The 27746-nt window shown below is 41.0% G+C and overlaps 1 protein-coding gene and 1 long non-coding RNA gene across 2 annotated transcripts in view; both read right to left on the minus strand.

Moving 5' to 3' along the window:
- LOC127842489 (DNA polymerase nu-like) overlaps positions 1 to 27746 on the minus strand; it is a 41337-nt gene that overhangs the window by 2093 nt on the left and 11498 nt on the right. Inside the window, exons 12-22 of the mRNA XM_052372017.1 lie at positions 27513 to 27596; positions 21468 to 21623; positions 16198 to 16381; positions 14422 to 14502; positions 12288 to 12402; positions 10667 to 10749; positions 4577 to 4648; positions 3753 to 3812; positions 2256 to 2366; positions 1101 to 1179; positions 179 to 246 (exon numbers count right to left, since the gene is read on the minus strand). Coding sequence (XP_052227977.1) covers positions 179 to 246; positions 1101 to 1179; positions 2256 to 2366; positions 3753 to 3812; positions 4577 to 4648; positions 10667 to 10749; positions 12288 to 12402; positions 14422 to 14502; positions 16198 to 16381; positions 21468 to 21623; positions 27513 to 27596 — 1093 coding nt within the window. The remainder of the gene's footprint in view (positions 1 to 178; positions 247 to 1100; positions 1180 to 2255; positions 2367 to 3752; positions 3813 to 4576; positions 4649 to 10666; positions 10750 to 12287; positions 12403 to 14421; positions 14503 to 16197; positions 16382 to 21467; positions 21624 to 27512; positions 27597 to 27746) is intronic.
- LOC127842499 (uncharacterized) lies at positions 5711 to 10592 on the minus strand. The gene is made up of 3 exons (XR_008031671.1): positions 7673 to 10592; positions 7012 to 7122; positions 5711 to 6396 (listed from the first exon to the last, which is right to left on the minus strand). It is a non-coding gene; the product is annotated as an uncharacterized LOC127842499 (long non-coding RNA).

The following is a 27746-nucleotide window of genomic DNA, read 5'->3' on the forward strand; positions in this document are numbered from 1 at the left end:
AGTAATATGTGTACCCTTCAACTTGAGGTGAAAATGTACTGAAAACTTGTTCGTAAACAAAAATTTAATAGAAATTGGATGGCTCAAATTCCGGATGGTTCGAACTTTTGTTGCCGGTCCCGACGAGTTCTAGCCATCGGGTTTCGACTGTTATATCAACATTAGGGAGTAAGTGTACCTATGACAGCCGACAGATGATTGTCTGCAACCTCAACTAGTAACTCATCATGTATCTGAACAAGCAGTCTGAAAAACAGAGACAACACTAAGCTTTTGTTGTTAAATGTCTATTACATTAACATTTTGGGAGCATGTTATTGTTAAATGTTTGCTTAAATACCTTTATTTTTTAAATATGTTATATATAAAGTTTGATTCCTTTATTTTTTAGTGTGCGTAGAAGCGTATGCAGTTTATAGTATATATCAGATATTACCAGGACAGCGTTCTAAACATAAGGCTCCACCCATTATTATTGCAGAATAATCTGTGGTTGATCTCTACTCTTCTTCACCTACAATTATTTCAGAATAATCTGTCCTAGATCTCCATCCATAATTATCGCAGAATAACTTGTGCTAGATCTCCACCCACAATTATCGCAGAATAACATGTGCTTGATCTCCACCCATTATCATTACAGAATAACTTGCGCTAGATCTCCACCCATTATTACAGCAGAATAATCTGTGCTTGATCTCCACTCTTAATTATCCCAGAATAATATGTGCTTGATCTCCACTTGTAATTATCCCAGAATAACCTGTGCTAGATCTAAACACATAATTATTGCATAATATTCTGTGCTAGATCTCCACCCATTATTACAGCAGAATAATCTGTGCTTGATGTCCTCTTGTAATTATCCCAGAATAACCTGTGCTAGATCTCGACCCAAAATTATTGGAGAATAATCTTTGCTAGATCTTTACCCATAATTATTATGGAATAATCTGCATTTGATTTCCACCCATAGTTATTGCAGAATAACCTGTATTTGATCTCAACCCATAATTATTGCAGAATGAGGCAAACTCGTATTCCTTCTTCGCAAAGCCCTCATTTTCTATTCGAATTCTGCCCAAGTTAAGAATGTTCACCTTGCATTCAAGTGAGAGTTCTCTCTCAGCACGTCCTCCACTCCCAGCATGGCAACCTTGCAGATATCTGCTGCAGAACCTGCAGAGGGCAAATCCCATGGAGCATTTAAGTCGCATTCTGAGAAAACTGGGCTTTATGCATGTGCGTAAAGTGTCGTCCCAGATTAGCCTGTGCAGTTCGCACAGGCTAATCAGGGACGACACTTTCCATTTTTATGGTATTTTTTGTTTCAATGAAGTCCCTCCTTACCGAAAATCTAGTTGAGGCGGAAAGTGTCGTCCCTGATTAGCATGTGCGGACTGCACAGGCTAATCTAGGACGACACTTTACGCACATGCATTATGCCCCGTTTTCTCAGAACAAGACACATTTTATAAAGCACTCAAATCACACTACATTTGATACACATTACTTAAAGGGGCCTTTTCAGGTTTTGGTAAATTGACAAAAAATAAATAAAAATGTTTCAGATTCGCAAATGTTCGTTGTAGTTATGATATTTGTAATACTGAACATTTACCATGCTCATTTTAGCATGCATCTTTTAACGATTTAAAAACCTGAAAATTATAAAGCATTGCAACGCAAAATGATTTAATAATTTGGAGAGTTCTGTTGTTGTCGTTATATTTTATGATGATTGCTTAAAGTATAAAATACATCAGTAAATGTATGAGCACGGAAGACCGAGTGGTCCAAGCGGTAGATTTTTACTCCATGGGTCAGTGGTTTGAGGCCAGTTGAGGGTTACTTTTTTTTCTTTCTTTAATTTTATTCTTGTTTTTTAGTGGATCTACTGGATCTTTTTAGATCCAATGTTTGCAAACTTCAATACATGCAAAAATCTGTGAAAAGGCCCCTTAAAATGGGAAAGTAAACCAGGTGTCTCTATTCATACTAGATTTGTCATCAGATGAACAGCATTAAAATCTTCAGTCTACCATCTACCAATGTCTGATGAAAAACTGCATCAATTAAGATGGACATGGTGTATGATGTGTTTGCAACATACTCCTTTTGTCTGCTTATTTTTTATAAAAAAAGAATTCAACTGTATTCCAGTCAAACCATGGCAGTTAGCTCACCTACTCGCCCATTTTTCTTTCCTGGTTATGCTGGCTTACCAGTAGTAAGTACTTCTGTCAGATACGTACCCTGAACACAGAAGTTGACACACTGCCTCTCAGTCTGAGCTCTCAGGGTGTAGTTGTTACTGTGAATGTTGGGAAACAGTCGTCGTCTCTTTAATAGGCTCAGTGTGTAACCTGAAATAGTTGAACAGCAACATCTTAGTTGAGTAATTATAGAGTAATCCTGGATTGTGCACCAAACATTGTATACTCCAATGGTATATGAATTGAAATAATAACAGTTCATGTGGTTTATGATTTTAAAAAGATTTTGAATGTGTTAGTTGTTGTTTTTTAAACCCCAGATTAATGTGTTTTTCCAAAATCCGACACATTACGGATACATACATGTATTATCAACATGATTAGATTTGAAATTTGTCAGAATTAAAGGCTTTTAGAAACCTTCAAACTTAACTTATGTTTATTAAATATGTTGTATAAGCTATATAGCCAGCTGCTCACTAAACATAGATACTTTCAATAAACTCCAGTACCTATTTAAAGTGAGAGGTCAATGTAACTATAAATTAAAATAGCGAAATTTCTTTATTGAATTTTTCGTTAACAAATTCATTTGTTGTAATGAAACTTCATTACATCAATACCCTATCCAGGTCTAGCTTTGGATTGCATTAGGATGGGTGGAGAAAATGTCAAAGTCATGTTGAATAAGAATAGAATAATCATTTTTTCTCAATAACTCCATAATAAGTTGAGCTATTGTAATGAATTTTAGTATGTAAATACCATATATCAAGACCTGAATAAAGAGGCACGCAAGAGGTCATGGTCAAGGTTATTGTTTCTAAATATAGACACATTGATTCTGTTTAGTAACTCATGAACACATTGCACTATTATATGAAATCTAAGCACACACATGCCTTATGACCAGATCTAAAACGGGACTGCATATGGAGTGTGTTAAATCAAGGTAAATGAATGAAACTTGATTCTTCTTGTCTAGTGCTTGCAAATAGGTTGGGTATGATTAAGGTCACTGTTACTGAATACAGAAAAATGGTTTAAGATCTTAAGAAAGAACACAGCTTTTTTGAAGAAAGAATAATTATGTACATTTTACAATACATTTTTGTTTGCATAAGGGCCATATTAGGTCAAGGGAACTGTTAGTAAATAAAGAAAAAATAGTTTCCGCTCAAAATGAGACTTATGTGTCTAAAATAACATAAATCATAGATAATTTTATAGCTTAAATAATTAACCTTTTATACAAGCAGTTTGGTTTAAAGATACAAGTCAGAACCCCAGACAAGAAACAGACAAATTTGAGCTTGCTGTCCACTGACAGCTCTTGTTCAACATCTTATGAATATTATGTGACATAATTTACTTCATACTTAAATGTTAAAAAACACCATAGACGTAACTTAAAGGCTGATCATATAACTTATTTCTTCAGGCATTTTATTTGTCAAAACATTAATTGTCAATAAGTATACACTTAATTTAAATTTTTTTTATCACACTTTCTTCTTCTTTTTATGAAAAGATTACCATTTTTATGGCAGAAGTCTACACAGGATTTTGTGAAGTTGCCCACTGCTGGAAATTTTACTGAAAACATAATTGTATGAATATTACAATGTGTAATCCGTTGACTTTGAAACAACAAAATTCATATAGGAAAGCTGTCTGTAAAGCAATTATGCCTTGTCAAAATAATAGGAAGTTAAAAAAATCAAGCTTATAAAACAAATTTTCTGAAGATTTAATTAAAATTGTTGGAAACTAATAACAAAGTCAAAATGAAGATAATACAAGTATCATACTCACAGAACTACCAAAAGTATAAGATAATACACAGGCCCAAACACAGTGAACCATACATCTATTGACATGGCTTCTTTTGAAACCAGCCCCATACATTCTATAGTGCCCACAATTGTTGGCCAGAAAACAGAAACAACGAAAATGTCAGATGTTAGACTAGAGTAATCACTGAAGGAGACTTACCCCCACAAACTGCTTTCACACATTCAAATGTAACAATGTTTGCCCTATGCTCATTACATTGTCTCATCATATAATTTAACATCCTTCAATGCTTGACCTAGATAAAACACGCTGAAGCATTTTCTTGCAATTTGTGGCACATGAGATGAGCAATTCTTTACTTAAATGACAGAAAACATGGATCATGTTGCTTTATATTAATGTATTAACATGATGATTTGTGGTTCAAACAGTGGAAAGTCAACAAGAGCACTTTTCTTTAAGGTATGATAATTCATAACATTTAAATAATTGAGAGAAGCATTACTTACACAGCTGTGCAGCATCCAAAGATACAGAGATGCATTATTTATTTGTCCACATACCTAGGAAGCTGGCCATGATTGCCTTTGCATTGTCCACACTGATCTTCAAGTACTCTGCCAGCTTCTCTCTGCCTGAAATGTATCAATATTGGCATCAGCAGCTGAACTTAAACCTTAAACTTGCCTGAAAATTCTACACATATACAAGTGAATTATGGAAACATCTTCTTACCTTTATTCTCAAATAACATCCCACTAAGATGTATTTTAAAAGAATAGATTATTTTTATGCTGTGAAAATGGAACTCGTGGACGACTGAATAAATTTAAATTGGTAATTATTTAGAAATCATTTTCATTTTAGTATAAACGTATTTGTGTCAGCTAAACTGCATCAGGAGTTTAAGGCATATTGGTTCACTCTTAAGACCCTTGAAAGGGTACAACCAGTGCTTGCTAGCTCAGGAGAAACCTTGGGAAAGCTCCATGAGTAGGAATCAAGCCTGTAACATCGGACACCATATCCACCACGCCACCAAACTTAACGAAGACATCTAATTATGGAACGAACACAAGTCCAATTACTGTTTAAATGTGTAGGTATGAGGAAATTTATTAAAATGACATCTAGATAACTAGTTGCTTACCAATCCCGGGTGTACTTTGTCCAGGGAAATCCATGGAAAATATGAGGCTGGAGTATTCGGACTAAGTTTCCAGCCTTTTCCAGCGTCAATATTTAAAAAAAAAGGGTGGAAAATTGTCCATGGTATGTGGAAATAGCCTGGAATAGTTTCCATGGTTTTCCAGGCTCCCTGGAATAATTACCATGGAACAATTTCCAGGGTTTTCCAGCCAGCATGGAATAAATACCGTCCGAATACTCCATGTAATCTGGAAAACCATGGATTTTTTTCCAGGGTTTTCCAGATTACATGGAGTATTCGGACGGTATTTTTTCCATGCTGGCTGGAAAACCCTGGAAAATGTTCCAGGGTTTTTCCTTGTTTAATATTCCATGGATGCCTGGTATAACATGGAAAATTTTCCAGCGTTTACCATGGTCACTGAATAGAAAAAGAAATTTCTGGTCTAAAAACAATATTCATGTATTAAATGAATACAATACTCACAGCTTAAATAAATCATAATTTAAGGTTAGATTAAAACAAAACAAAAAATCAACATAATGCCTTAGTTTCTTCGATGTATTATTTTGTTCACAATTTATCAAAATATAACATCAGATTACAAATTGTGTTACATTTATTTAACAAATTATTCAGATCAAACAAGTGTTGTTTAATACATGCTTACAAAGCCTCTAGGTCCATTATCATAAATCAGGCCCTTACATAACAGAACAGGCGCTACTTTAAAAGTTAAAAAGTATAATGCAACCTTAACAACATGTATTCAAAGTAACAAAATACAAGCAAGTCAAGTAATATACAGTAACAATTCACGAACCCTGTACAAACGATATACAAGAAACAAATGAAAAATTTTAGTTATTTTAGCTGCTTCATGTTTGTCACAATATATGTAGCTGCCCATGAGCACAAGGATACTATTTTTCTCAGCTACTTTCACTTTAATGCAATTTAGGTGCTCAATTTCATTAAAATACTTTTATATAATTTTATTGTTCAAAGAAATTCAGAACATAATGCATGTAAATGTATTACTTTCCAAGTGACAGTTTAAAATATAATTGCAAGTCTAAAACTTGTGTAGGCAGCTTAGTAAATTATAAGTACCCAGGTGGGATAAAATTACAGTTTTTAAAAACTTTTTTGTTAATTAGCTGGGCTTCAGTAGGTCGTGGATCTTTTATAGAACTTGTAATGCTGTTATACTATACGGCTCCTGCATGATCTCTGAAAGAAAAACAAAGCAAACAATATTACAAGAAAGTCATAAGTTTTTTACATTCATCTGTAAAAGTAAATGTGCAGCAATCATATGATTGAATATCTATACTTCAATGCTCATTCATATTTTAATCTATTTTAGATATTTCATATCACTGCTCAATTCGGTACATCTGGCTTTTTTGTATTTGAGCGAACATTTACGATCCTAAGTAGTTAACAATTATTTCTTTTCCATTTACTGAAATTTATTCTCTTAAAGTTTGCAAGCAGGCTTTAATCTACTTGCAAACAGGCAACCACACAGGAAAACTGAGACTTTCAAGTGAATAAATTGGTGATTTAACTTATATTTTTATATGACTCTCTTTTATTTTGAAATTTATATTGTTGTTTTCTTAAATGCCCCAAAACGGGGTACACTAGCATGTATCTGGAAACTCAAACATATATATTTTATATTCAGATATTGCTATATGAAAGTTATGCTAATTTGCTAATTCATATAAAAATAACCTGTAATTGAAACTAGACCAAAATATTGGATACCAAAAAGACAAAATACTTTCAGGTGGTTAACACTAAATTACTTATATGAGCCCGGGGCATAACAATATTTACCATGAATTTGTGGCCATGTTCGTCCTCTTGGTAAATGCGCCAAAAGAGCCGCTTTGCTGTCTTGGGTTATTTCCCTGTCAAACTCTGCAGTATCTTCCATCAACTGGTCAGCTACAGTTAAAGCACATAATGAAAATGTATATAGAAAATAATTCAAGTATTGTTTTAAATATTTAGTAAAATGGTCTTTAAATAATAACTTACAATGAAGTTAATACATCACAAAGCATAGCATAACAAAATTTGTAGGTATGATTAGTACACATTTATTATTGCTATAATTAGAATGATGTGTAATTCTATTGGTATGAAAATGCACAGTGAAACCTAAAAAACAATGCTATTGGTTTAATTAATTAATTTATAAACATTAACAGCATTAATGAGCATTGAGTTCTCATCATGCACAGCACATAACTCTCTTAGCCTCAGTTCCCTAGCCATGCATTATAAACTTCCGATACTACATTCAAGCTTTTTAATATCTCCACATAGGACTTCCTTTATCAAGTGGAAATTAGTGAAAATGTGTGTGACAGCTGCTTTTAAACTTATATATTTGCCATACTTTTACCTAAAATGTCACATAAAAAAGGTCTACAATGATGACATAAGAAGAATAAATTTAAAGGAATATTTAGAAATAATGAAAAGCACAAACCTTCAGTTGTTGTTCTATTCCTAGACAGACTTCTGAAACACTTGTATGCATCACTTTTTAACAACATTTCATGTCACTTTCAAAATGATATCCATACATTATTATTTTAAGAAATTCTTGTTAATGGAAAAACTCATTAACTCTACTGTTTGTGAAATTACATTAACTTCATTTTAACAAGTTTAACCTGCATATTTTTACAATACGCACACCAGAATTTCAATCTAACAGGTAAACTTTCTGTATTTGAACTCAGCCAATCAGAAAAGGCTGTGATTTTTTATAACCAATCGCTTAGCAGCAGACATATCTGACTCACACACAGGTTTATCAGATAGTTTGTTAATTGCAAACCTGGACTGAAGTTAAATATTGAGTGTGTATACACCTTGAACAGGGTTAAGGAATTTAAACTTGTAGACATTGCTTTGAAAGTTACTACTATTACTTCCACTACTAGTACTACTACTACTACTACTACTACTTCTGCAAAACTACTACTACTATTACAACAGCCACAACAACATCAACAACAACAACTACTACTACTACTACTACTACTACTACTACTACTACTACTACTACTACTACTTCTACTACTTCTACTATTACTACTACTACTACTGCTGCTACTACTGCTACTACTACTACTACTACTGCTTCAACTACTACTACTGCTTCAACTACTACTACTACTACTGCTACTGCTGCTGCTACTGCTGCTGCTGCTACTACTCCTGCTGCTACTGCTACTACTACTACTGCTACTGCTGCTGCTGCTGCTACGACTACAACTCCTGCTGCAGCGACTACTACTACTACTACTGCTGCTGCTGTTGCTGTTACTACTACTACTACTACCACTACTACTACTACTACTACTACTTCTACTACTACTACTAGTACTTCAACTACTATTGCTACTACTACTGCTACTACTACTGCTACTGATGCTGCTACTACTGCTGCTGCTGCTACTTCTACTACTACTACTTCTACTACTACTACTTCTACTACTACTACTGCTGCTGCTGCTAATGCTACTTCCTTAACTACTACTACTACTGCTGCTACTAGTATTGTTATTATTATTTATACTACTATTGCTACCATTACTGCTACTATTCCTGTAAATGCTAAAACAACAACACAATAATAACTGCTACTACTGCTACTGTCACTTTAATTTGCACCAATAGTATAATTATCAGTAGTTTAACTGCTTGTACAACTTATACAACAACCACTTTTACTTCTACTCCTACAACATATTCTACTGCCAGCCTCAGCATTACTACTTCTACCACTACTACTACTACTACTATAACTACTACTATTTCTGCCCAATCTATGCACATTGTTTTATGTTTTATTCATATGCTGTGTAAATTGTTGAACTCTGATTTACTTTGAATAAAATGTGTTGCATTTTTATAAGTTATTTTCTCCTCTTATAAAGTCTAAGTTTTTTCCAGGGTCAGCTGAAAATGTTAGAGTCTTTTCCATGCTTAAAAAATTCTATGTTCCACTTTCCATGCTATCTGGAAATATTTTCCATGGTTATCCAGCCTAAATCCAGCGTTTTCCATTCCTTTTCCATGCTTTTCCATCCAAGGCTGGAAAATGCTTGGAAAAAAAGTCAACGTTTCATGGACATTTCTAGAACAAAACCCTGGAAAACCCTGGAAACTGTTTCAAATTCCAGGGATTTCCATGGAATTCCATGTTATACCATGGATTTCCAGCCTAAGTTCCATGATTACCCTGGACAATGTACACCCCGGATGCCATACATTATAGAGTAGACTGGTTGCTTACCTACGCCATACATTAGAGAGTAGACTGGTTGCTTACCAACGCCATACATGATAGGTAGACCACTAGTTGCTTACCAATGCCATATATGATAGAGTAGACTGGTTGCTTACCTATGCCATACATGATAGAGTAGACTGGTTGCTTACCTACGCCATACATGATAGAGTAGACTGGTTGCTTACCTACGCCATACATGATAGAGTAGACTGGTTGCTTACCAACACCATACATGATAGAGTAGACTGGTTGCTTACCAATGCCATATATGATAGAGTAGACCACTAGTTGCTTACCAACACCAAACATGATAGAGTAGACTGGTTGCTTACCTACGCAATACATTATAGAGTAGACTGGTTGCTTACCTACGCCATATGATAGAGTAGATTGGTTGCTTACCAACGCCATACATGATAGAGTAGACTGGTTGCTTACCAACGCCATACATGATAGAGTAGACTGGTTGGTTACCAACGCCATACATGATAGAGTAGACTGGTTGCTTACCTACGCCATACATGATAGAGTAGACTGGTTGTTTACCTATGCCATACATGATAGAGTAGACTGGTTGCTTATTAATGCCATACATGATAGAGTAGACTGGTTGCTTACCAACGCCATTCATGATAGAGTAGACTGGTTGCTTACCAATGCCATACATGATAGAGTAGAACACTAGTTGCTTACCAATGCCATACATGATAGAGTAGACTGGTTGCTTACCAACGCCATACATTATAGAGTAGACCACTCGTTGCTTACCAACGCCATACATGATAGAGTAGAACACTAGTTGCTTACCAATGCCATACATGATAGAGTAGACTGGTTGCTTACCAACGCCATACATTATAGAGTAGACCACTGGTTGCTTTCCAATGCCATACATGATAGAGTAGACAACTGTTTGCTTACCAATGCCATACATGATAGAGTAGACTGGTTGCTTACCAACGCCATACATTATAGAGTAGACCACTGGTTGCTTTCCAATGCCATACATTATAGAGTAGACCACTGGTTGCTTACCAACACCATACATTATAGAGTAGACTGGTTGCTTACCAACGCCATACATGATAGAGTAGACTGGTTGCTAACCAATGCCATACATTATAGAGTAGACTGGTTGCTTACCAACGCCATACATCATAGAGTAGACTGGTTGCTTACCAACGCCATACATGATTGAGTAGACCACTCTCTTTGTCTGCTCCCGCTCTGCGCTGCTCACTGTCTCCACTGACTTTCCAAGCCTGAAACACACAGTGTCAAGCTCAGTATGTGGATTGGGTAAGAATTATGCACAGCATTACAGATTGGTGAACCTTGTCTTTATTGCATATGTCACAGCTAAAGAAGCTCTATAGGTCTAAAGGTCAGTTTCAATAAATGCATATCATACACACAAACGACTACATAGAAAACGGACTCTATAAGCATGAAATAATTGTAGTCAAAGTACTGGGTTTTACTTGCATCACCAACAGAGAAGCAGTACAAGTACATTGTGAAAAAAAAATCACAAAAGCACATTATATATGCATGTATGATTGGCACCTTTGTTATTTAATTCCCATCTTCACATACATTTTATATAGTGGATGTAAACACATTCTTAAATTAAACAAGATGTGTTTGTGAAACACTATGTCCCCGTATATGACGTTTGACCTTGAAGGATGACCTTGACCCTTCACCACTCAAAATGTGCAGCTCCATGAGATACACATGCATGTCAAATATAAAATTGCTAGCTTCAATATTGCAGAAGTGACATTACATGAGCAATTTTGACCCATATATTTGACCTTGAAGGATGACCTTGACCTTTCACCATCCAAAATGTGCAGCTCCATGAGATACACATGCATGCAAGATATCAAGTTGCTATCTTCAATATTGCAAAAGTACTCATCAAATCAGCGATTTTGGCCACATATATTTGACCTCTGACCTTGAAGGATGACCTTGACCTTTCACCACTCAAAATGTGCAGCTCCATGAGATACACATGCATGCCAAATATCAAGTTGCTATCTTGAATATTGAAATATTGCAAAAGTGTACATAAAATGAGCGATTTTGACCCATATATTTGACCTTTGACCGTGAAGGATGACCTTGACCTTTCACCACTCAAAATGTGTAGCTCCATGAGCATGCCAAATATCAAGTTGCTATCTTGAATATTGATATATTGCAAAAGTGTACATTAAATGAGCGATTTTGACCCATATATTTGACCTTTGACATTGAAGGATGACCTTGACCTTTCACCACTCAAAATGTGCAGCTCCATGAGATACATATGCATGCCAAATATCAAGTTGCTATCTTCAATATTGCAAAAGTTATTGCAAATGTTAAAGTTGGCGCAAACCAACTAACAGACCAACAGACAGGGCAAAAACAATATGTCCCCCACTACTATAGTGGGGGACATAAAAATGGTAGTGAAATAACATTAACACAAACTAGAATATTGTCAAGAACATGACTATGATAAACATGCACCACTTTGTCAAGAGCTAAAAACTCAGAAATATGTACATCACTGGGGATGAAACAAGTCCTGCACATCTACTCTACATAGTTCTGTTTTACATATTTCACATTTCAAATATGTTACTTGAGAAATGAAGAGGTAGTTTGCTCCACTGTTAAACTTAAAGTAGTTTACACATACAAACCCATGGACCCATACCAATGACTCCAATATACCCCCTCACAGGGGTACATTTAACTATGACACTGATTTAGTAATAATAGCATAAGCAATAGGCCCACCCACCACTGTGCAGTTAAGGCATTGAAGATATCTGGGATGTCTGGATCACTGAACAGCCTGATAAGAGCCTCATCATTGGACAGGTGACCCAGCAGCCGTAACTCAATCTGTTGGAAATCTACAAAGAAATGTGCATTTTGAAGGGGATGCAATTTTTTCAGTAACGTTTTTTTACCTTTGGAGATATTTCTGGAATTTTATCAACAAAGTCTTCTTTATTTGTTTCCTTAAGATACAGATAAACTATACCGGTATTTTACACACCAACAACAGTTTGTTTCGCAGTAAGTCTAATGTGCAAAATATGACAAGGGAGTTTAAAGCAACCAAAAATGATTAAAACAGATCTCCATCCTTAAACAATAATCCCTAAATTAAGGTTCTTAACATGCAAATAGTTTTGTAAAGTAAATGAACAAAAGTTACAGGTAAACCCACCCAATTTCAAGCTGTACATTATTTTGGAAGCAGAACAATGACAAAAGGCCATTCGTCCAAGGATGGTTTAGTAACAGCCAAAATTTTGGTTTCTTCCTTTAACCACGTTCAGCTGTTAAAGCAATAGAAAAAATCTGCAACAGAAACAAAAAAAAATGAATCCACAACATGTTTAAATGTAACCCATCACAAATGCAAGTGCACTTTGCTCTAGTCGCCTTTCATTGTTTGATGGCTATACATGTGCACAGAATCTTACCGGCAGCCACAAGTGTGTAGCCATCCTGACTGGTGGCTATACATGTGCACAGAATCTTACCGGCAGCCACAAGTGTGTAGCCATCCTGACTGGTGGCTATACATGTGCACAGAATCTTACCGGCAGCCACAAGTGTGTAGTCATCCTGACTGGTAGCTATACATGTGCACAGAATCTTACCGGCAGCCACAAGTGTGTAGCCATCCTGACTGGTGGCTATACATGTGCACAGAATCTTACTGGCAGCCACAAGTGTGTAGCCATCCTGACTGGTGGCTATACATGTGCACAGAATCTTACCGGCAGCCACAAGTGTGTAGCCATCCTGACTGGTGGCTATACATGTGCACAGAATCTTACCGGCAGCCACAAGTGTGTAGCCATCCTGACTAGTAGCTATACATGTGCACAGAATCTTACCGGCAGCCACAAGTGTGTAGCCATCCTGACTGGTGGCTATACATGTGCACAGAATCTTACCGGCAGCCACAAGTGTGTAGCCATCCTGACTGGTAGCTATACATGGGCACAGAATCTTTCCGGCAGCCACAAGTGTGTAGCCATCCTGACTGGTAGCTATACATGTGCACAGAATCTTACCGGCAGCCACAAGTGTGTAGCCATCCTGACTGGTAGCTATACATGGGCACAAAATCTTACCGGCAGCCACAAGTGTGTAGCCATCCTGACTGGTAGCTATACATGGGCACAGAATCTTACCGGCAGCCACAAGTGTGTAGCCATCCTGACTGGTAGCTATACATGTGCACAGAATCTTACTGGCAGCCACAAGTGTGTAGCCATCCTGACTGGTAGCTATACATGGGCACAGAATCTTACCAGCAGCCACAAGTGTGTAGCCATCCTGACTGGTGGCTATACATGGGCATAGAATCTTACCGGCAGGCACAAGTGTGTAGTCATCCTGACTGGTAGCTATACATGTGCACTGAATCTTACCGGCAGCCACAAGTGTGTAGTCATCCTGACTGGTAGCTATACATGTGCACTGAATCTTACCGGCAGCCACAAGTGTGTAGCCATCCTGACTGGTAGCTATACATGTGCACTGAATCTTACCGGCAGCCACAAGTGTGTAGTCATCCTGACTGGTAGCTATACATGTGCACTGAATCTTACCGGCAGCCACAAGTGTGTAGTCATCCTGACTGGTAGCTATACATGTGCACTGAATCTTACCGGCAGCCACAAGTGTGTAGTCATCCTGACTGGTAGCTATACATGTGCACAGAATCTTACCGGCAGCCACAAGTGTGTAGCCATCCTGACTGGTGGCTATACATGTGCACAGAATCTTACCGGCAGCCACAAGTGTGTAGCCATCCTGACTGGTGGCTATACATGTGCACTGAATCTTACCGGCAGCCACAAGTGTGTAGTCATCCTGACTGGTAGCTATACATGTGCACTGAATCTTACCGGCAGCCACAAGTGTGTAGCCATCCTGACTGGTGAAGACATCTCTTGCATAGATCTCCACTGTCTCACTCTGGCACTTGTCTGAAATGTATGAGAAAACATACACAAACAGGACATGTTGTGTTTACCTCTTCAGCTGATTTGTTCGAATCCACTTCATTCACTAACGATTGTTATCAGAACATCAGATGCATGATTCATTTAGAGAATCAGCTCTTGAAGTTTTGTACACAGATTTCGGAATTGTATACAGTTTGTCATCAATTGCCTAAAATTGACAGATTGAAACATCAGAACTAAAACACAGCTTAATGCATGTGCATAGAGTATCATCCCAGAAAAAAAACCACAGCTTAATGCACGTGCATAGAGTATCATCCCAGATAAAAACACAGCTTAATGCATGTGCATAGAGCATCATCCCAGATAAAAACACAGCTTAATGCATGTGCATAGAGTATCATCCAAGATAAAAACACAGCTTAATGCATGTGCATAGAGTATCATCACAGATAAAAACACAGCTTAATGCATGTGCATAGAGTATTATCCCAGATAAAAACACAGCTTAATGCATGTGCATAGAGTATCATCACAGATAAAAACACAGCTTAATGCACGTGCATAGAGTATCCCAGATAAAAACACAGCTTAATGCATGTGCGTAGAGTATCATCCCAGATAAAAACACAGCTTAATGGATTTGCATACAGTATCATCCCAGATAAAAACACAGCTTAATGCATGTGCATAGAGCATCATCCCAGATAAAAACACAGCTTCATGCATGTGCATAGAGTATCATCCAAGATAAAAACACAGCTTAATGCATGTGCATAGAGTATCATCACAGATAAAAACACAGCTTAATGCATGTGCATAGAGTATTATCCCAGATAAAAACACAGCTTAATGCATGTGCATAGAGTATCATCACAGATAAAAACACAGCTTAATGCACGTGCATAGAGTATCCCAGATAAAAACACAGCTTAATGCATGTGCGTAGAGTATCATCCCAGATAAAAACACAGCTTAATGCATTTGCATACAGTATCATCCCAGATAAAAACACAGCTTAATGCATGTGCATAGAGCATCATCCCAGATAAAAACACAGCTTAATGCATGTGCATAGAGTATTATCCCAGATAAAAACACAGCTTAATGCATGTGCATAGAGTATCATCACAGATAAATACACAGCTTAATGCATGTGCATAGAGTATCCCAGATAAAAACACAGCTTAATGCATGTGCATACAGTATCATCCCAGATAAAAACACAGCTTAATGCATGTGCATAGAGCATCATCCCAGATAAAAACACAGCTTAATGCACGTGCATAGAGTATCATCCCAGATAAAAACACAGCTTAATGCACGTGCATAGAGTATCATCCCAGATAAAAACACAGCTTAATGCATTTGCATACAGTATCATCCCAGATAAAAACACAGCTTAATGCATGTGCATAGAGTATCATCCCAGATAAAAACACAGCTTAATGCATGTTCCTAGAGAATCATCCCAGATTAGCCTGCACAGTCTGCAGAGGCTAACCAGGAGTGACACTTTCAGCTTAGACTGGATTTTTGTTTAGTAGAGACTTCCTTTCAACTCAAAATTCAATGAAAGACAAAATTTTGGTCCCAGAATAGCCTGTGAGGAATGAACACTTTAGGCAGATGCATTAAGCCTGGTTTTCCCAGAGAGCAACATGCTAGAAATGAAAAGACACCTGATATCAAATCAGAACATTGTGACCCACTCACCAGGTATACAGTTGACCAGGCTGTAGGTGATGGTGACCGGTACTTTTGGTATGGCTTGGATGTTTGGTTGATATGAGGTCACACGCCCAGTGGAGGCTGCAGTCTGGTCCCAGTGTGTATACAGGGAACCGTCTGAGACACAAGACAGCATACCGTCTATGTAGGTGGACTTCAGCTTCTGAATCTGCAAGCATTTATCAATCGAGCCGCGCTCTGAGAAAGCAGAGCCTTATTCATGTGCGTAAAGGGTCGTCCTAGATTAGCCTGTGAAGTCAGCGTAAAGGGTTGTCCTTGATTAGCCTGTCAGTCAGCGTAAAGGATTGTCCTAGATTAGCCTGTCAGTCAGCGTAAAGGATTGTCCTAGATTAGCCTGTGAAGTCAGCGTAAAGGGTCGTCCTAGATTAGCCTGTGAAGTCAGCGTAAAGAGTCATCCTAGATTAGCCTGTGAAGTCAGCGTAAAGGGTTGTCCTAGATTAGCCTGTCAGTCAGCGTAAAGGGTCGTCCTAGATTAGCCTGTCAGTCAGCGTAAAGGTTTGTCCTAGATAAGCCTGTCAGTCAGCGTAAAGGGTTGTCCTAGATTAGCCTGTCAGTCAGCGTAAAGGGTCGTCCTAGATTAGCCTGTCAGTCAGCGTAAAGGGTCGTCCTAGATTAGCCTGTCAGCGTAAAGGGTCGTCCTAGATTAGCCTGTCAGTCAGCGTAAAGGGTTGTCCTAGATTAGCCTGTCAGTCAGCGTAAAGGGTTGTCCTAGATTAGCCTGTCAGTCAGCGTAAAGGGTTGTCATATATTAGCCTGTCAGTCAGCGTAAAGGGTTGTCCTAGATTAGCCTGTCAGTCAGCGTAAAGGGTTGTCCTAGATTAGCCTGTCAGTCAGCGCAAAGGGTTGTCCTAGATTAGCCTGTCAGTCAGCGTAAAGGGTCGTCCTAGATTAGCCTGTGAAGTCAGCGTAAAGGGTCGTCCTAGATTAGCCTGTCAGTCAGCGTAAAGGGTCCTCCTAGATTAGCCTGTCAGTCAGCGTAAAGGTTTGTCCTAGATAAGCCTGTCAGTCAGCGTAAAGGGTTGTCCTAGATTAGCCTGTCAGTCAGCGTAAAGGGTTGTCCTAGATTAGCCTGTCAGTCATCGTAAAGGGTTGTCCAAGATTAGCCTGTCAGTCAGCGTAAAGGGTCGTCCTAGATTAGCCTGTCAGTCAGCGTAAAGGGTTGTCCTAGATTAGCCTGTCAGTCAGCGTAAAGGGTAGTCCTAGATTAGCCTGTCAGTCAGCGTAAAGGGTTGTCCTAGATTAGCCTGTCAGTCTGCATAAAGGGTTGTCCTAGATTAGCCTGTCAGTCAGCGTAAAGGGTTGTCCTAGATTAGCCTGTCAGTCAGCGAAAGGTTTGTACTAGATTAGCCTGTAAGTCAGCGAAAGGGTTGTCCTAGATTAGCCTGTCTGTCAGCGTAAAGGGTAGTCCTAGATTAGCCTGTCAGTCAGCGTAAAGGGTTGTCCTCTATTAGCGTGTCAGTCAGCGTAAAGGGTAGTCCTAGATTAGCCTGTCAGTCAGCGTAAAGGGTTGTCCAAGATTAGCCTGTCAGTCAGCGTAAAGGGTAGTCCTAGATTAGCCTGTCAGTCAGCGTAAAGGGTAGTCCTAGATTAGCCTGTCAGTCAGCGTAATGGGTTGTCCTAGATTAGCCTGTCAGTCAGCGTAAAGGGTAGTCCTAGATAAGCCTGTCAGTCAGCGTAAAGGGTAGTCCTAGATTAGCCTGTCAGTCAGCGTAAAGGGTAGTCCTAGATTAGCCTGTCAGTCAGCGTAAAGGGTAGTCCTAGATTAGCCTGTCAGTCAGCGTAAAGGGTTGTCCTCTATTAGCGTGTCAGTCAGCGTAAAGGGTAGTCCTAGATTAGCCTGTCAGTCAGCGTAAAGGGTAGTCCTAGATTAGCCTGTCAGTCAGCGTAAAGGGTTGTCCTAGATTAGCCTGTCAGTCAGCGTAAAGGGTTGTCAGAGATTAGACTATCAGTCAGCGTAAAGGGTCGTCCTAGATTAGCCTGTCAGTCAGCGTAAAGGGTAGTCCTAGATTAGCCTGTCAGTCAGCGTAAAGGGTAGTCCTAGATTAGCCTGTCAGTCAGCGTAAAGGGTAGTCCTAGATTAGCCTGTCAGTCAGCGTAAAGGGTTGTCCTAGATTAGCCTGTCAGTCAGCGTAAAGGGTTGTCCTAGATTAGCCTGTCAGTCAGCGTAAAGGGTTGTCCTAGATTAGCCTGTCAGTCAGCGTAAAGGGTAGTCCTAGATTAGCCTATCAGTCAGCGTAAAGGGTCGTCCTAGATTAGCCTGTCAGTCAGCGTAAAGGGTCCTCCTAGATTAGCCTGTCAGTCAGCGTAAAGGGTCGTCCTAGATTAGCCTGTCAGTCAGCGTAAAGGGTCGTTCTAGATTAGCCTGTCAGTCAGCGTAAAGGGTCCTCCTAGATTAGCCTGTCAGTCAGCGTAAAGGGTAGTCCTAGATTAGCCTGTCAGTCAGCGTAAAGGGTCGTTCTAGATTAGCCTGTCAGTCAGCGCAAAGGGTTGTCCTAGATTAGCCTGTCAGTCAGCGTAAAGGGTCGTCCTAGATTAGCCTGTCAGTCAGCGTAAAGGGTCGTCCTAGATTAGCCTGTCAGTCAGCGTAAAGGGTCGTCCTAGATTAGCCTGTCAGTCAGCGTAAAGGGTCGTCCTAGATTAGCCTGTCAGTCAGCGTAAAGGGTCGTCCTAGATTAGCCTGTCAGTCAGCGTAAAGGGTAGTCCTAGATTAGCCTGTCAGTCAGCGTAAAGGGTTGTCCTAGATTAGCCTGTCAGTCAGCGTAAAGGGTTGTCCTAGATTAGCCTGTCAGTCAGCGTAAAGGGTTGTCCTAGATTAGCCTGTCAGTCAGCGTAAAGGGTTGTCCTAGATTAGCCTGTCAGTCAGCGCAAAGGGTTGTCCTAGATTAGCCTGTCAGTCAGCGTAAAGGGTAGTCCTAGATTAGCCTGTCAGTCAGCGTAAAGGGTTGTCCTAGATTAGCCTGTCAGTCAGCGTATAGGGTAGTCCTAGATTAGCCTGTCAGTCAGCGTAAAGGGTCGTTCTAGATTAGCCTGTCAGTCAGCGTAAAGGGTTGTCCTAGATTAGCCTGTCAGTCAGCGTAAAGGGTTGTCCTAGATTAGCCTGTCAGTCAGCGTAAAGGGTAGTCCTAGATTAGCCTGTCAGCGTTAAGGGTCGTCCTAGATTAGCCTGTCAGTCAGCGTAAAGGGTAGTCCTAGATTAGCCTGTCAGTCAGCGTAAAGGGTTGTCCTAGATTAGCCTGTCAGCGTAAAGGGTTGTCCTAGATTAGCCTGTCAGTCAGCGTAAAGGGTAGTCCTAGATTAGCCTGTCAGTCAGCGTAAAGGGTTGTCCTCTATTAGCGTGTCAGTCAGCGTAAAGGGTGGTCCTAGATTAGCCTATCAGTCAGCGTAAAGGGTAGTCCTAGATTAGCCTGTCAGTCAGCGTAAAGGGTTGTCCTAGATTAGCCTGTCAGTCAGCGTAAAGGGTAGTCCTAGATTAGCCTGTCAGTCAGCGTAAAGGGTTGTCCTAGATTAGCCTGTCAGTCAGCGTAAAGGGTTGTCCTAGATTAGCCTGTCAGTCAGCGTAAAGGGTCGTCCTAGATTAGCCTGTCAGTCAGCGTAAAGGTTTGTCCTAGATAAGCCTGTCAGTCAGCGTAAAGGGTTGTCAGAGATTAGCCTGTCAGTCAGCGTAAAGGGTTGTCCAAGATTAGCCTGTCAGTCAGCGTAAAGGGTTGTCAGAGATTAGCCTGTCAGTCAGCGTAAAGGGTTGTCCAAGATTAGCCTGTCAGTCAGCGTAAAGGTTTGTCCTAGATAAGCCTGTCAGTCAGCGTAAAGGGTTGTCCTAGATTAGCCTGTCAGTCAGCGTAAAGGGTTGTCCTAGATTCGCCTGTCAGTCAGCGTAAAGGGTTGTCCAAGATTAGCCTGTCAGTCAGCGTAAAGGGTTGTCCTATATTAGCCTGTCAGTCAGCGAAAAGGGTTGTCCTAGATTCGCCTGTCAGTCAGCATAAAGGGTCGTCCTAGATTAGCCTGTCAGTCAGCGTAAAGGGTTGTCCTAGATTCGCCTGTCAGTCAGCGCAATGGGTTGTCCTCTATTAGCCTGTCAGTCAGCGTAAAGGGTTGTCCTAGATTAGCCTGTCAGTCAGCATAAAGGGTTGTCCTAGATTAGCCTGTCAGTCAGCGTAAAGGGTTGTCCTAGATTAGCCTGTCAGTCAGCGTAATGGGTTGTCCTAGATAAGCCTGTCAGTCAGTGTAAAGGGTTGTCCTAGATTAGGCTGTCAGTCAGTGTAAAGGGTAGTACTAGATTAGCCTGTCAGTCAGCATAAAGGGTCATCCTAGATTAGCCTGTCAGTCAGCGTAAAGGGTCGTTCTAGATTAGCCTGTCAGTCAGCGTAAAGGGTTGTCCTAGATTAGCCTGTCAGTCAGCGTAAAGGGTCGTTCTAGATTAGCCTGTCAGTCAGCGTAAAGGGTCGTTCTAGATTAGCCTGTCAGTCAGTGAAAGGGTTGTCCTAGATTAGCCTGTCAGTCAGCGTAAAGGGTAGTCCTAGATTAGCCTGTCAGTCAGCGTAAAGGGTAGTCCTAGATTAGCCTGTCAGTCAGCGTAAAGGGTAGTCCTAGATTAGCCTGTCAGTCAGCGTAAAGGGTAGTCCTAGATTTGCCTGTCAGTCAGCGTAAAGGGTTGTCCTAGATTAGCCTGTCAGTCAGCGTAAAGGGTTGTCCAAGATTAGCCTGTCAGTCAGCGTAAAGGGTTGTCATATATTAGCCTGTCAGTCAGCGTAAAGGGTTGTCCTAGATAAGCCTGTCAGTCAGCGTAAAGGGTTGTCCTAGATTAGCCTGTCAGTCAGCGTAAAGGGTTGTCCTAGATTAGCCTGTGCAGTCAGCGTAAAGGGTCATTCTAGATTAGCCTGTCAGTCAGCATAAAGGGTTGTCATAGATTAGCCTGTGCAGTCAGAAATGGCTAATCAGGGACAACACTTCTGCTGTTATGTTATTTTAACTTAAATGAAGTCTCTTTTTAGCGAAAATCTAATCTAGGCCGAAAAAATCAAATTTTGGGCTGAAATGATTCAAGCTTAAAATAAATCTGCAAACAAACTAGAAATCAAAGAATTGTTTCGCAGTCAAAAAGAGATTTATCAAGTATGACAAAAATAAAACAAACACAACGTAGGTTACAACTAACTTAAATACATAAAATTAAATAGTAGTTAAATATATTTAAAGACAAAACTAATTTGGTACTTTTACAGATTTTTCCTAATTACTTGTCTATGCTCCAAGATGATGGCTGGCAATGGGTGAAAGGGGATTAATTGTGTAAGCACTGCCTCTGATGTTGAGGTTTCTCTGCCAACAGATGTCCTTGCAAGCTTGGCATTCCCTGGCAGTTTAGTGTCCAGTTTTAACTCTTCAAACAGAACCTAAAAATAATGTATTAGATTATTTAATAAAATACGATCCAGACTTAACAAGAGTGCCCTAGTCACCCAGATACACCAATCAATAAAGCATTATAGGATGTAAAGATTTTTAACATACAAAATCTAACTATAAAAGCTTATAACTTCTTCCAAGGCAATCTAGCTATTAACATTTGAACTTAAATAGTGACGCTTACATTTTACTTCATGACATAGGTCAGGCGCTGGATACAACATCACCCAATGCAGCCTTCTGGAAATACCTGTCCAAGCTATGCATGACTGCTTAGTAACACTGGTCCTCCAGCTGCCTTGTGGACATTACTGTCTAAGCTGTGCATGGCTGCTTAGTAACACTTGTCTCCCAGCTGCCTTGTGGACATACCTGTATAAGTTGTGCATGGCTGCTTAGTAACACTGGTCTCCAAGCTTCCTTGTGGACATACCTGTCTAAGCTGTGCATGGCTGCTTAGTAACACTGGTCTCCCAGCTGCCTTGTGGACATGCCTGTCTAAGCTGTGTATGTCTGCTTAGTAACACTGGTCTCCCAACTGCCTTGTGGACATACCTGTCTAAGTTGTGTATGTCTGCTTAGTAACACTGGTCTCCCTGCTGCCTTGTTAACATACCTGTCTAAGCTGTGCATGGCTGCTTAGTAACACTGGTCTCCCAGCTGCCTTGTTGACATACATGTCTAAGCTGTGCATGGCTGCTTAGTAACACTGGTCCCCCAGCTGCCTTGTGGACATACCTGTCTCAACAGTGCATGGCTGCTTAGTAACACTGGCCTCCCAGCTGCCCTGTGGACATACCTGTATAAGTTGTGCATGGCTGCTTAGTAACACTGGTCTCCCAGCTTCCTTGTGGACATACCTGTCTAAGCTGTGCATTGCTGCTTAGTAAAAATGTTCTCCCAGCTGCCTTGTGGACACACCTTTATAATCTGTGCATGACTGCTTAGTAACACTGGTGTCCCAGCTGCATTGTGGACATATCTGTCTAAGATGTGCATGGCTGCTTAGTAACACTTGTCTCCCTGCTGCCTTGTGGACATACCTGTCTAAGCTGTGCATGGCTGCTTAGTAGCATTGGTCTCCCAGCTGCCTTGTGGACATACCTGTCTAAGCTGTGCATGGCTGCTTAGTAACACTGGTCTCCAAGCTGCCTTGTGGACATACCTTTCTAAGCTGTGCATGGCTGCTTAGTAGCACTGGTCTCTCAGCTGCCTTGTGGGCATACCTATCTGATATGTGCATGGCAAGCTTGGTAACACTGGTCTCCTAGCTGCCTTGTGGACATACCTGTCTAAGCTGTGCATGGCTGCTTAGTAACACTGGTCTCCCAGCTGCCTTGTGGACATACCTTTCTCAGCTGTGCATGGCTGCTTAGTAACACTGGTCTCCCAGCTGCCTTGTGGACATACCTGTCTAAGCTGTGCATGGCTGCTTAGTAACACTGGTCTCCCAGCTGCGTTGTGGGCATACCTGTCTAAGCTGTGCATGGCTGCTTAGTAACACTGGTCTCCCAGCTGCCTTGTGGACATACCTGTCTAAGCTGTGCATGACTGCTTAGTAACACTGGTCTCCCAGCTGCCTTGTAGACATACCTGCCTAAGCTGTGTATGTCTGCTTAGTAACACTGGTCTCCAAGCTGCTTTGTGGACAAACCTGTCTAAGCTGTGCATGGCTGCTTAGTAACACTGGTCTCCCAGCTTCCTTGTGGGCATACCTGTCTAAGCTGTGTATGTCTGCTTAGTAACACTGGTCTTCCAGCTTCCTTGTGGACAAACCTGTCCCAAGCCATGCATGGCTGCTTAGTAACACTGGTCTCACAGGTACCTTGTGCACATACCTTTCTAAGCTGTGCATGGCTGCTTAGTAACACTGATCTATCAGCTGCCTTGTGGACATACCTGTCAAAGCCATGCATGGATGCTTAATAACACTGGTCTCCCAGCTGCCTTGTGGACATACCTGTCTAAGCCATGCATGGATGCTTAGTTATACTGGTCTCCCAGCTGCCTTGTGGACATACCTGTCTAAGCCATGCATGGATGCTTAAGTAACACTGGTCTCCCAGCTGCCTTGTGGACATACCTGTTGTCTTGTGATCGTATAAAAGGAAGACAGCGTTGTGTCTAGTTCTAAATCTATTTCAAATCTCAATGGCTATAAACAACGAACTCACAGTTATAACGTTAACGTAACGTGACATTCCGCGCAATGGCGCGAAAGCGTCTTTACATGTACAAATTCCCAACATACTCGGGGCCACAAAATGTGAATAAACACATAGAAATACAATAATATGCACTTAAAATATCGAAGCATGAAACAAATAATCATATAAATTCAACATTAATGTTATATCTGGAACGAAAATACATTTTAAACAAAATATAAACACAACTTAATTTGCAACATACTTAACACAATGAAAACGTTCAGTATATGAAATCAATCACCAGTTTTATAAATGTTTCATTATTTCCACTTCACTTACAGGGAATATAGTTTTGTAATTTGTCTATTTGTCAATTTCCAACACGAATTTTTGTTGATTGCACCAGTCCATCATTTTACCTTGACCACCTCCTCGGGGGTGTATTTAAGGCGCATCCGTATCTCATGTTTGTATTGTTCAATGTGCGACCAGGCGCACATATCTTCCGAGGTGGCGCCACTGTCGCTCGCTTCCGGTCGAACGCGGTAGCCCTGTGGGGAATACACTGAGCCGTCTGATATATGCCGAATGTTATCGTATGTGACGCGTAGAGCGTCTGTCGATAAAGAAGACGAACTAGCGTCGTAATTGCCACTCGATGGGTCTACGTCACCATCGTCGCCGGAAACGATATTAGTGGACGATTCCTTTTCCCAGCTTCGGCAATTGCCCGTGCGCTGCGTGTCGCTGGATCCGTTCGGGGTATGCGGAACGGGCCCGTGGATTTGTTCATACATGGTGTCTATGATTCGTTCTATAACAGAGTTTCTTTCGTCATTTTCGTCAGAGCTGCCGCTGCCAGGGACGACGACCGGCTGTCGGTGCTTAGAGTTCTTTTTCCGTCGGCGTCGTTTCCAGCGGTTGTAACGTTTATTCACTACTGCCTCGAAGCAAAACTCATGACCCGACGGCATACACGAATCATTTGGACTCTGTAGTTTGGAGCGCTGCAGGCGCTTGTGGAATGTATCGCCGCTCTCATCCACTTCCGGCGCACTGTTGAAAACCGGCTCGTTGTCGCTTTTGAATGGCATCCTCTGGCTGCAGGGAATCGTGCGGTCCGGTATAATCAACGTGGAGATCATCGTGCTCTCTTCCTGACTGTTACCACCTAAAGTGAACGAAACATCTTTTCTACCCGAGTCGTCTGAACCACTCTCTTGTACCGCTTCCATCAGATTGTCTTCTTGGTTTCCGGCGTGAGATCCCTTTTGTACTAGAAATACACGCCGGTGAGTCAATGTATCCTTTTTGTAATTTGAACGATTAACCGCATCCGTTTGTGTCTTCTTTTCAGATTGTGTGTTTCGGGTTCTGCTATTGGTGCACATCTCGTTCGTAGCGTTATCCACTCCCAGAAGCACATCCGGTCTGGGCAGGATTATCGCTGAATTACCCATCACGTGCTTCCCAATGGCGTGGTATTTGTCGCGCGGTAGCTTGTATGTTAAGGGAGCGGCCGGTGTCGCCTGAGTCAGCAGTTGTTGTGCAAGGTAAGGGGCGTTGTTCACGACCGGAATGCTGTGCACGGTGTAGTCGGGCTGCTTCCTGTTTTGATAAATGTCTTGTGAAACGTTCGATGTTATTTCTTCTTTGTTTCCGATACGTTTATTCCGATTATCTCTAAGTCTTTGTATCTTTAACTCTAGGTCGAATGAATATGATTTTCCCTCGACCAGTTCCGATGATAAATCTTCGATATCGTTATGGTTGACGATCTTATCGTTCAGCGTTCTCACTTCTTCTGCTTCTTCCACAATCATGTGAAGTAATCTCTCGTACTCTGATGTCGTTAACTCGGTTGAGTCAAATCTCTCTAGTTCTCTGGATATAAGGCGACGATGACCGTCGCGCATCGCAATGAGCTTGTTCAGCTGCATATTTCGACTCTTGACTAGTTTGTCACGGCACCAAAATGTCTTGTGATCGTATAAAAGGAAGACAGCGTTGTGTCTAGTTCTCAATCTATTTCAAATCTCAATGTCTATAAACAACGAACTCACAGTTATAACGTTAACGTAACGTGACATTCCGCGCAATGGCGCGAAAGCGTCGTAACATGTACAAATTCCCAACACCTGTCTAAGCCATGCATGGATGCTTAAGTAAAACTGGTTTCCCAGCTGCCTTGTGGACATACCTGTCTAAGCCATGCATGGGTGCTTAGTAACACTGGTCTCCCAGCTGCCTTGTGGACATACCTGTCCAAGCCATGCATGGATGCTCATTTACACTGGTCTCCCTGCTGCCTTGTGGACATACCTGTCTAAGCCATGCATGGATGCTTAGTTACACTGGTCTCCTAGCTGCCTTGTGGACATACCAGTCTAAGTCATGCATGGATGCTTAGTTACACTGGTCTCCCAGCTGCCTTGTAGACATACCTTTCTAAGCCATGCATGGATGCTTAGTAACACTGGTCTCCCAGCTGCCTTGTGGACATACCTGTCCAAGCCATGCATGGATGCTTAATAACACTGGTCGCCCAGCTGCCTTGTGGACATACCTGTCTAAGCCATGCATGGATGCTTAGTTATACTGGTCTCCCAGCTGCCTTGTGGACATACCTGTCTAAGCCATGCATGGATGCTTAAGTAACACTGGTCTCCCAGCTGCCTTGTGGACATACCTGTCTAAGCCATGCATGGATGCTTAAGTAACACTGGTTTCCCAGTTGCCTTGTGGACATACCTGTCTAAGCCATGCATGGGTGCTTAGTAACACTGGTCTCCCAGCTGCCTTGTGGACATACCTGTCCAAGCCATGCATGGATGCTTATTAACACTGGTCTCCCTGCTGCTTGTGGACATACCTGTCTAAGCCATGCATGGATGCTTAGTTACACTGGTCTCCTAGCTGCCTTGTGGACATACCTGTCTAAGTCATTCATGGATGCTTAGTTACACTGGTCTCCCAGCTGCCTTGTAGACATACCTTTCTAAGCCATGCATGGATGCTTAGTAACACTGGTCTCCCAGCTGCCTTGTGGACATACCTGTCCAAGACTTGCATGGATGCTTAGTAACACTGGTCTCCCAGCTGCCTTGTGGACATACCTGTCCAAGACATGCATGGATGCTTAGTAACACTGGTCTCCCAGCTGCCTTGTGGACATACCTGTCTAAGTTGTGCATGGCTGCTTAGTAACACTGGTCTCCCAGCTGCCTTGTGGACATACCTGTCCAAGCCATGCATGGATGCTTATTTACACTGGTCTCCCTGGTGCCTTGTGGACATACCTGTCTAAGCCATGCATGGATGCTTAGTTACACTGGTCTCCTAGCTGCCTTGTGGACATACCTGTCAAAGTCATGCATAGATGCTTAGTTACACTGGTCTCCCAGCTGCCTTGTAGACATACATTTCTAAGCCATGCATGGATGCTTAGTAACACTGGTCTCCCAGCTGCCTTGTGGACATACCTGTCCAAGACTTGCATGGATGCTTAGTAACACTGGTCTCCCACCTGCCTTGTGGACATATCTTTCTAAGCTGTGTATGTCTGCTTAGTAACACTGGTCTCCCAGCTGCCTTGTGGACATACCTGTCTAAGCTGTGCATGACTATTAAGTAACACTGGTCTCCCAGCTGCCTTGTGGACATACCTGTCTCAGCTGTGCATGGCTGCTTAGTAACACTAGTCTCCCAGGTGCCTTGTGGACATACCTGTCTAAGCTGTGCATGGCTGCTTAGTAACACTGGTCTCCCAGCTGCCTTATGTGCCTGTTTTTCAAGCTGGCTCATCTTGTTCTGAAAGTGGTATTACCCAAAACATAAGCATTTCTATAATTATTGATTAAATTTGTCAAAATATGTTAATTTGTTTTAAATTCTTGACAAAGTTATTTTTGTGTTATGAATAAAAGACTCGCCAGAACATATTATTTTTGAGATTCTGTG

This window comes from Dreissena polymorpha, chromosome 8, assembly GCF_020536995.1.
Source record: "Dreissena polymorpha isolate Duluth1 chromosome 8, UMN_Dpol_1.0, whole genome shotgun sequence".
Classification (NCBI taxonomy): Eukaryota; Metazoa; Mollusca; class Bivalvia; order Myida; family Dreissenidae; genus Dreissena; species Dreissena polymorpha.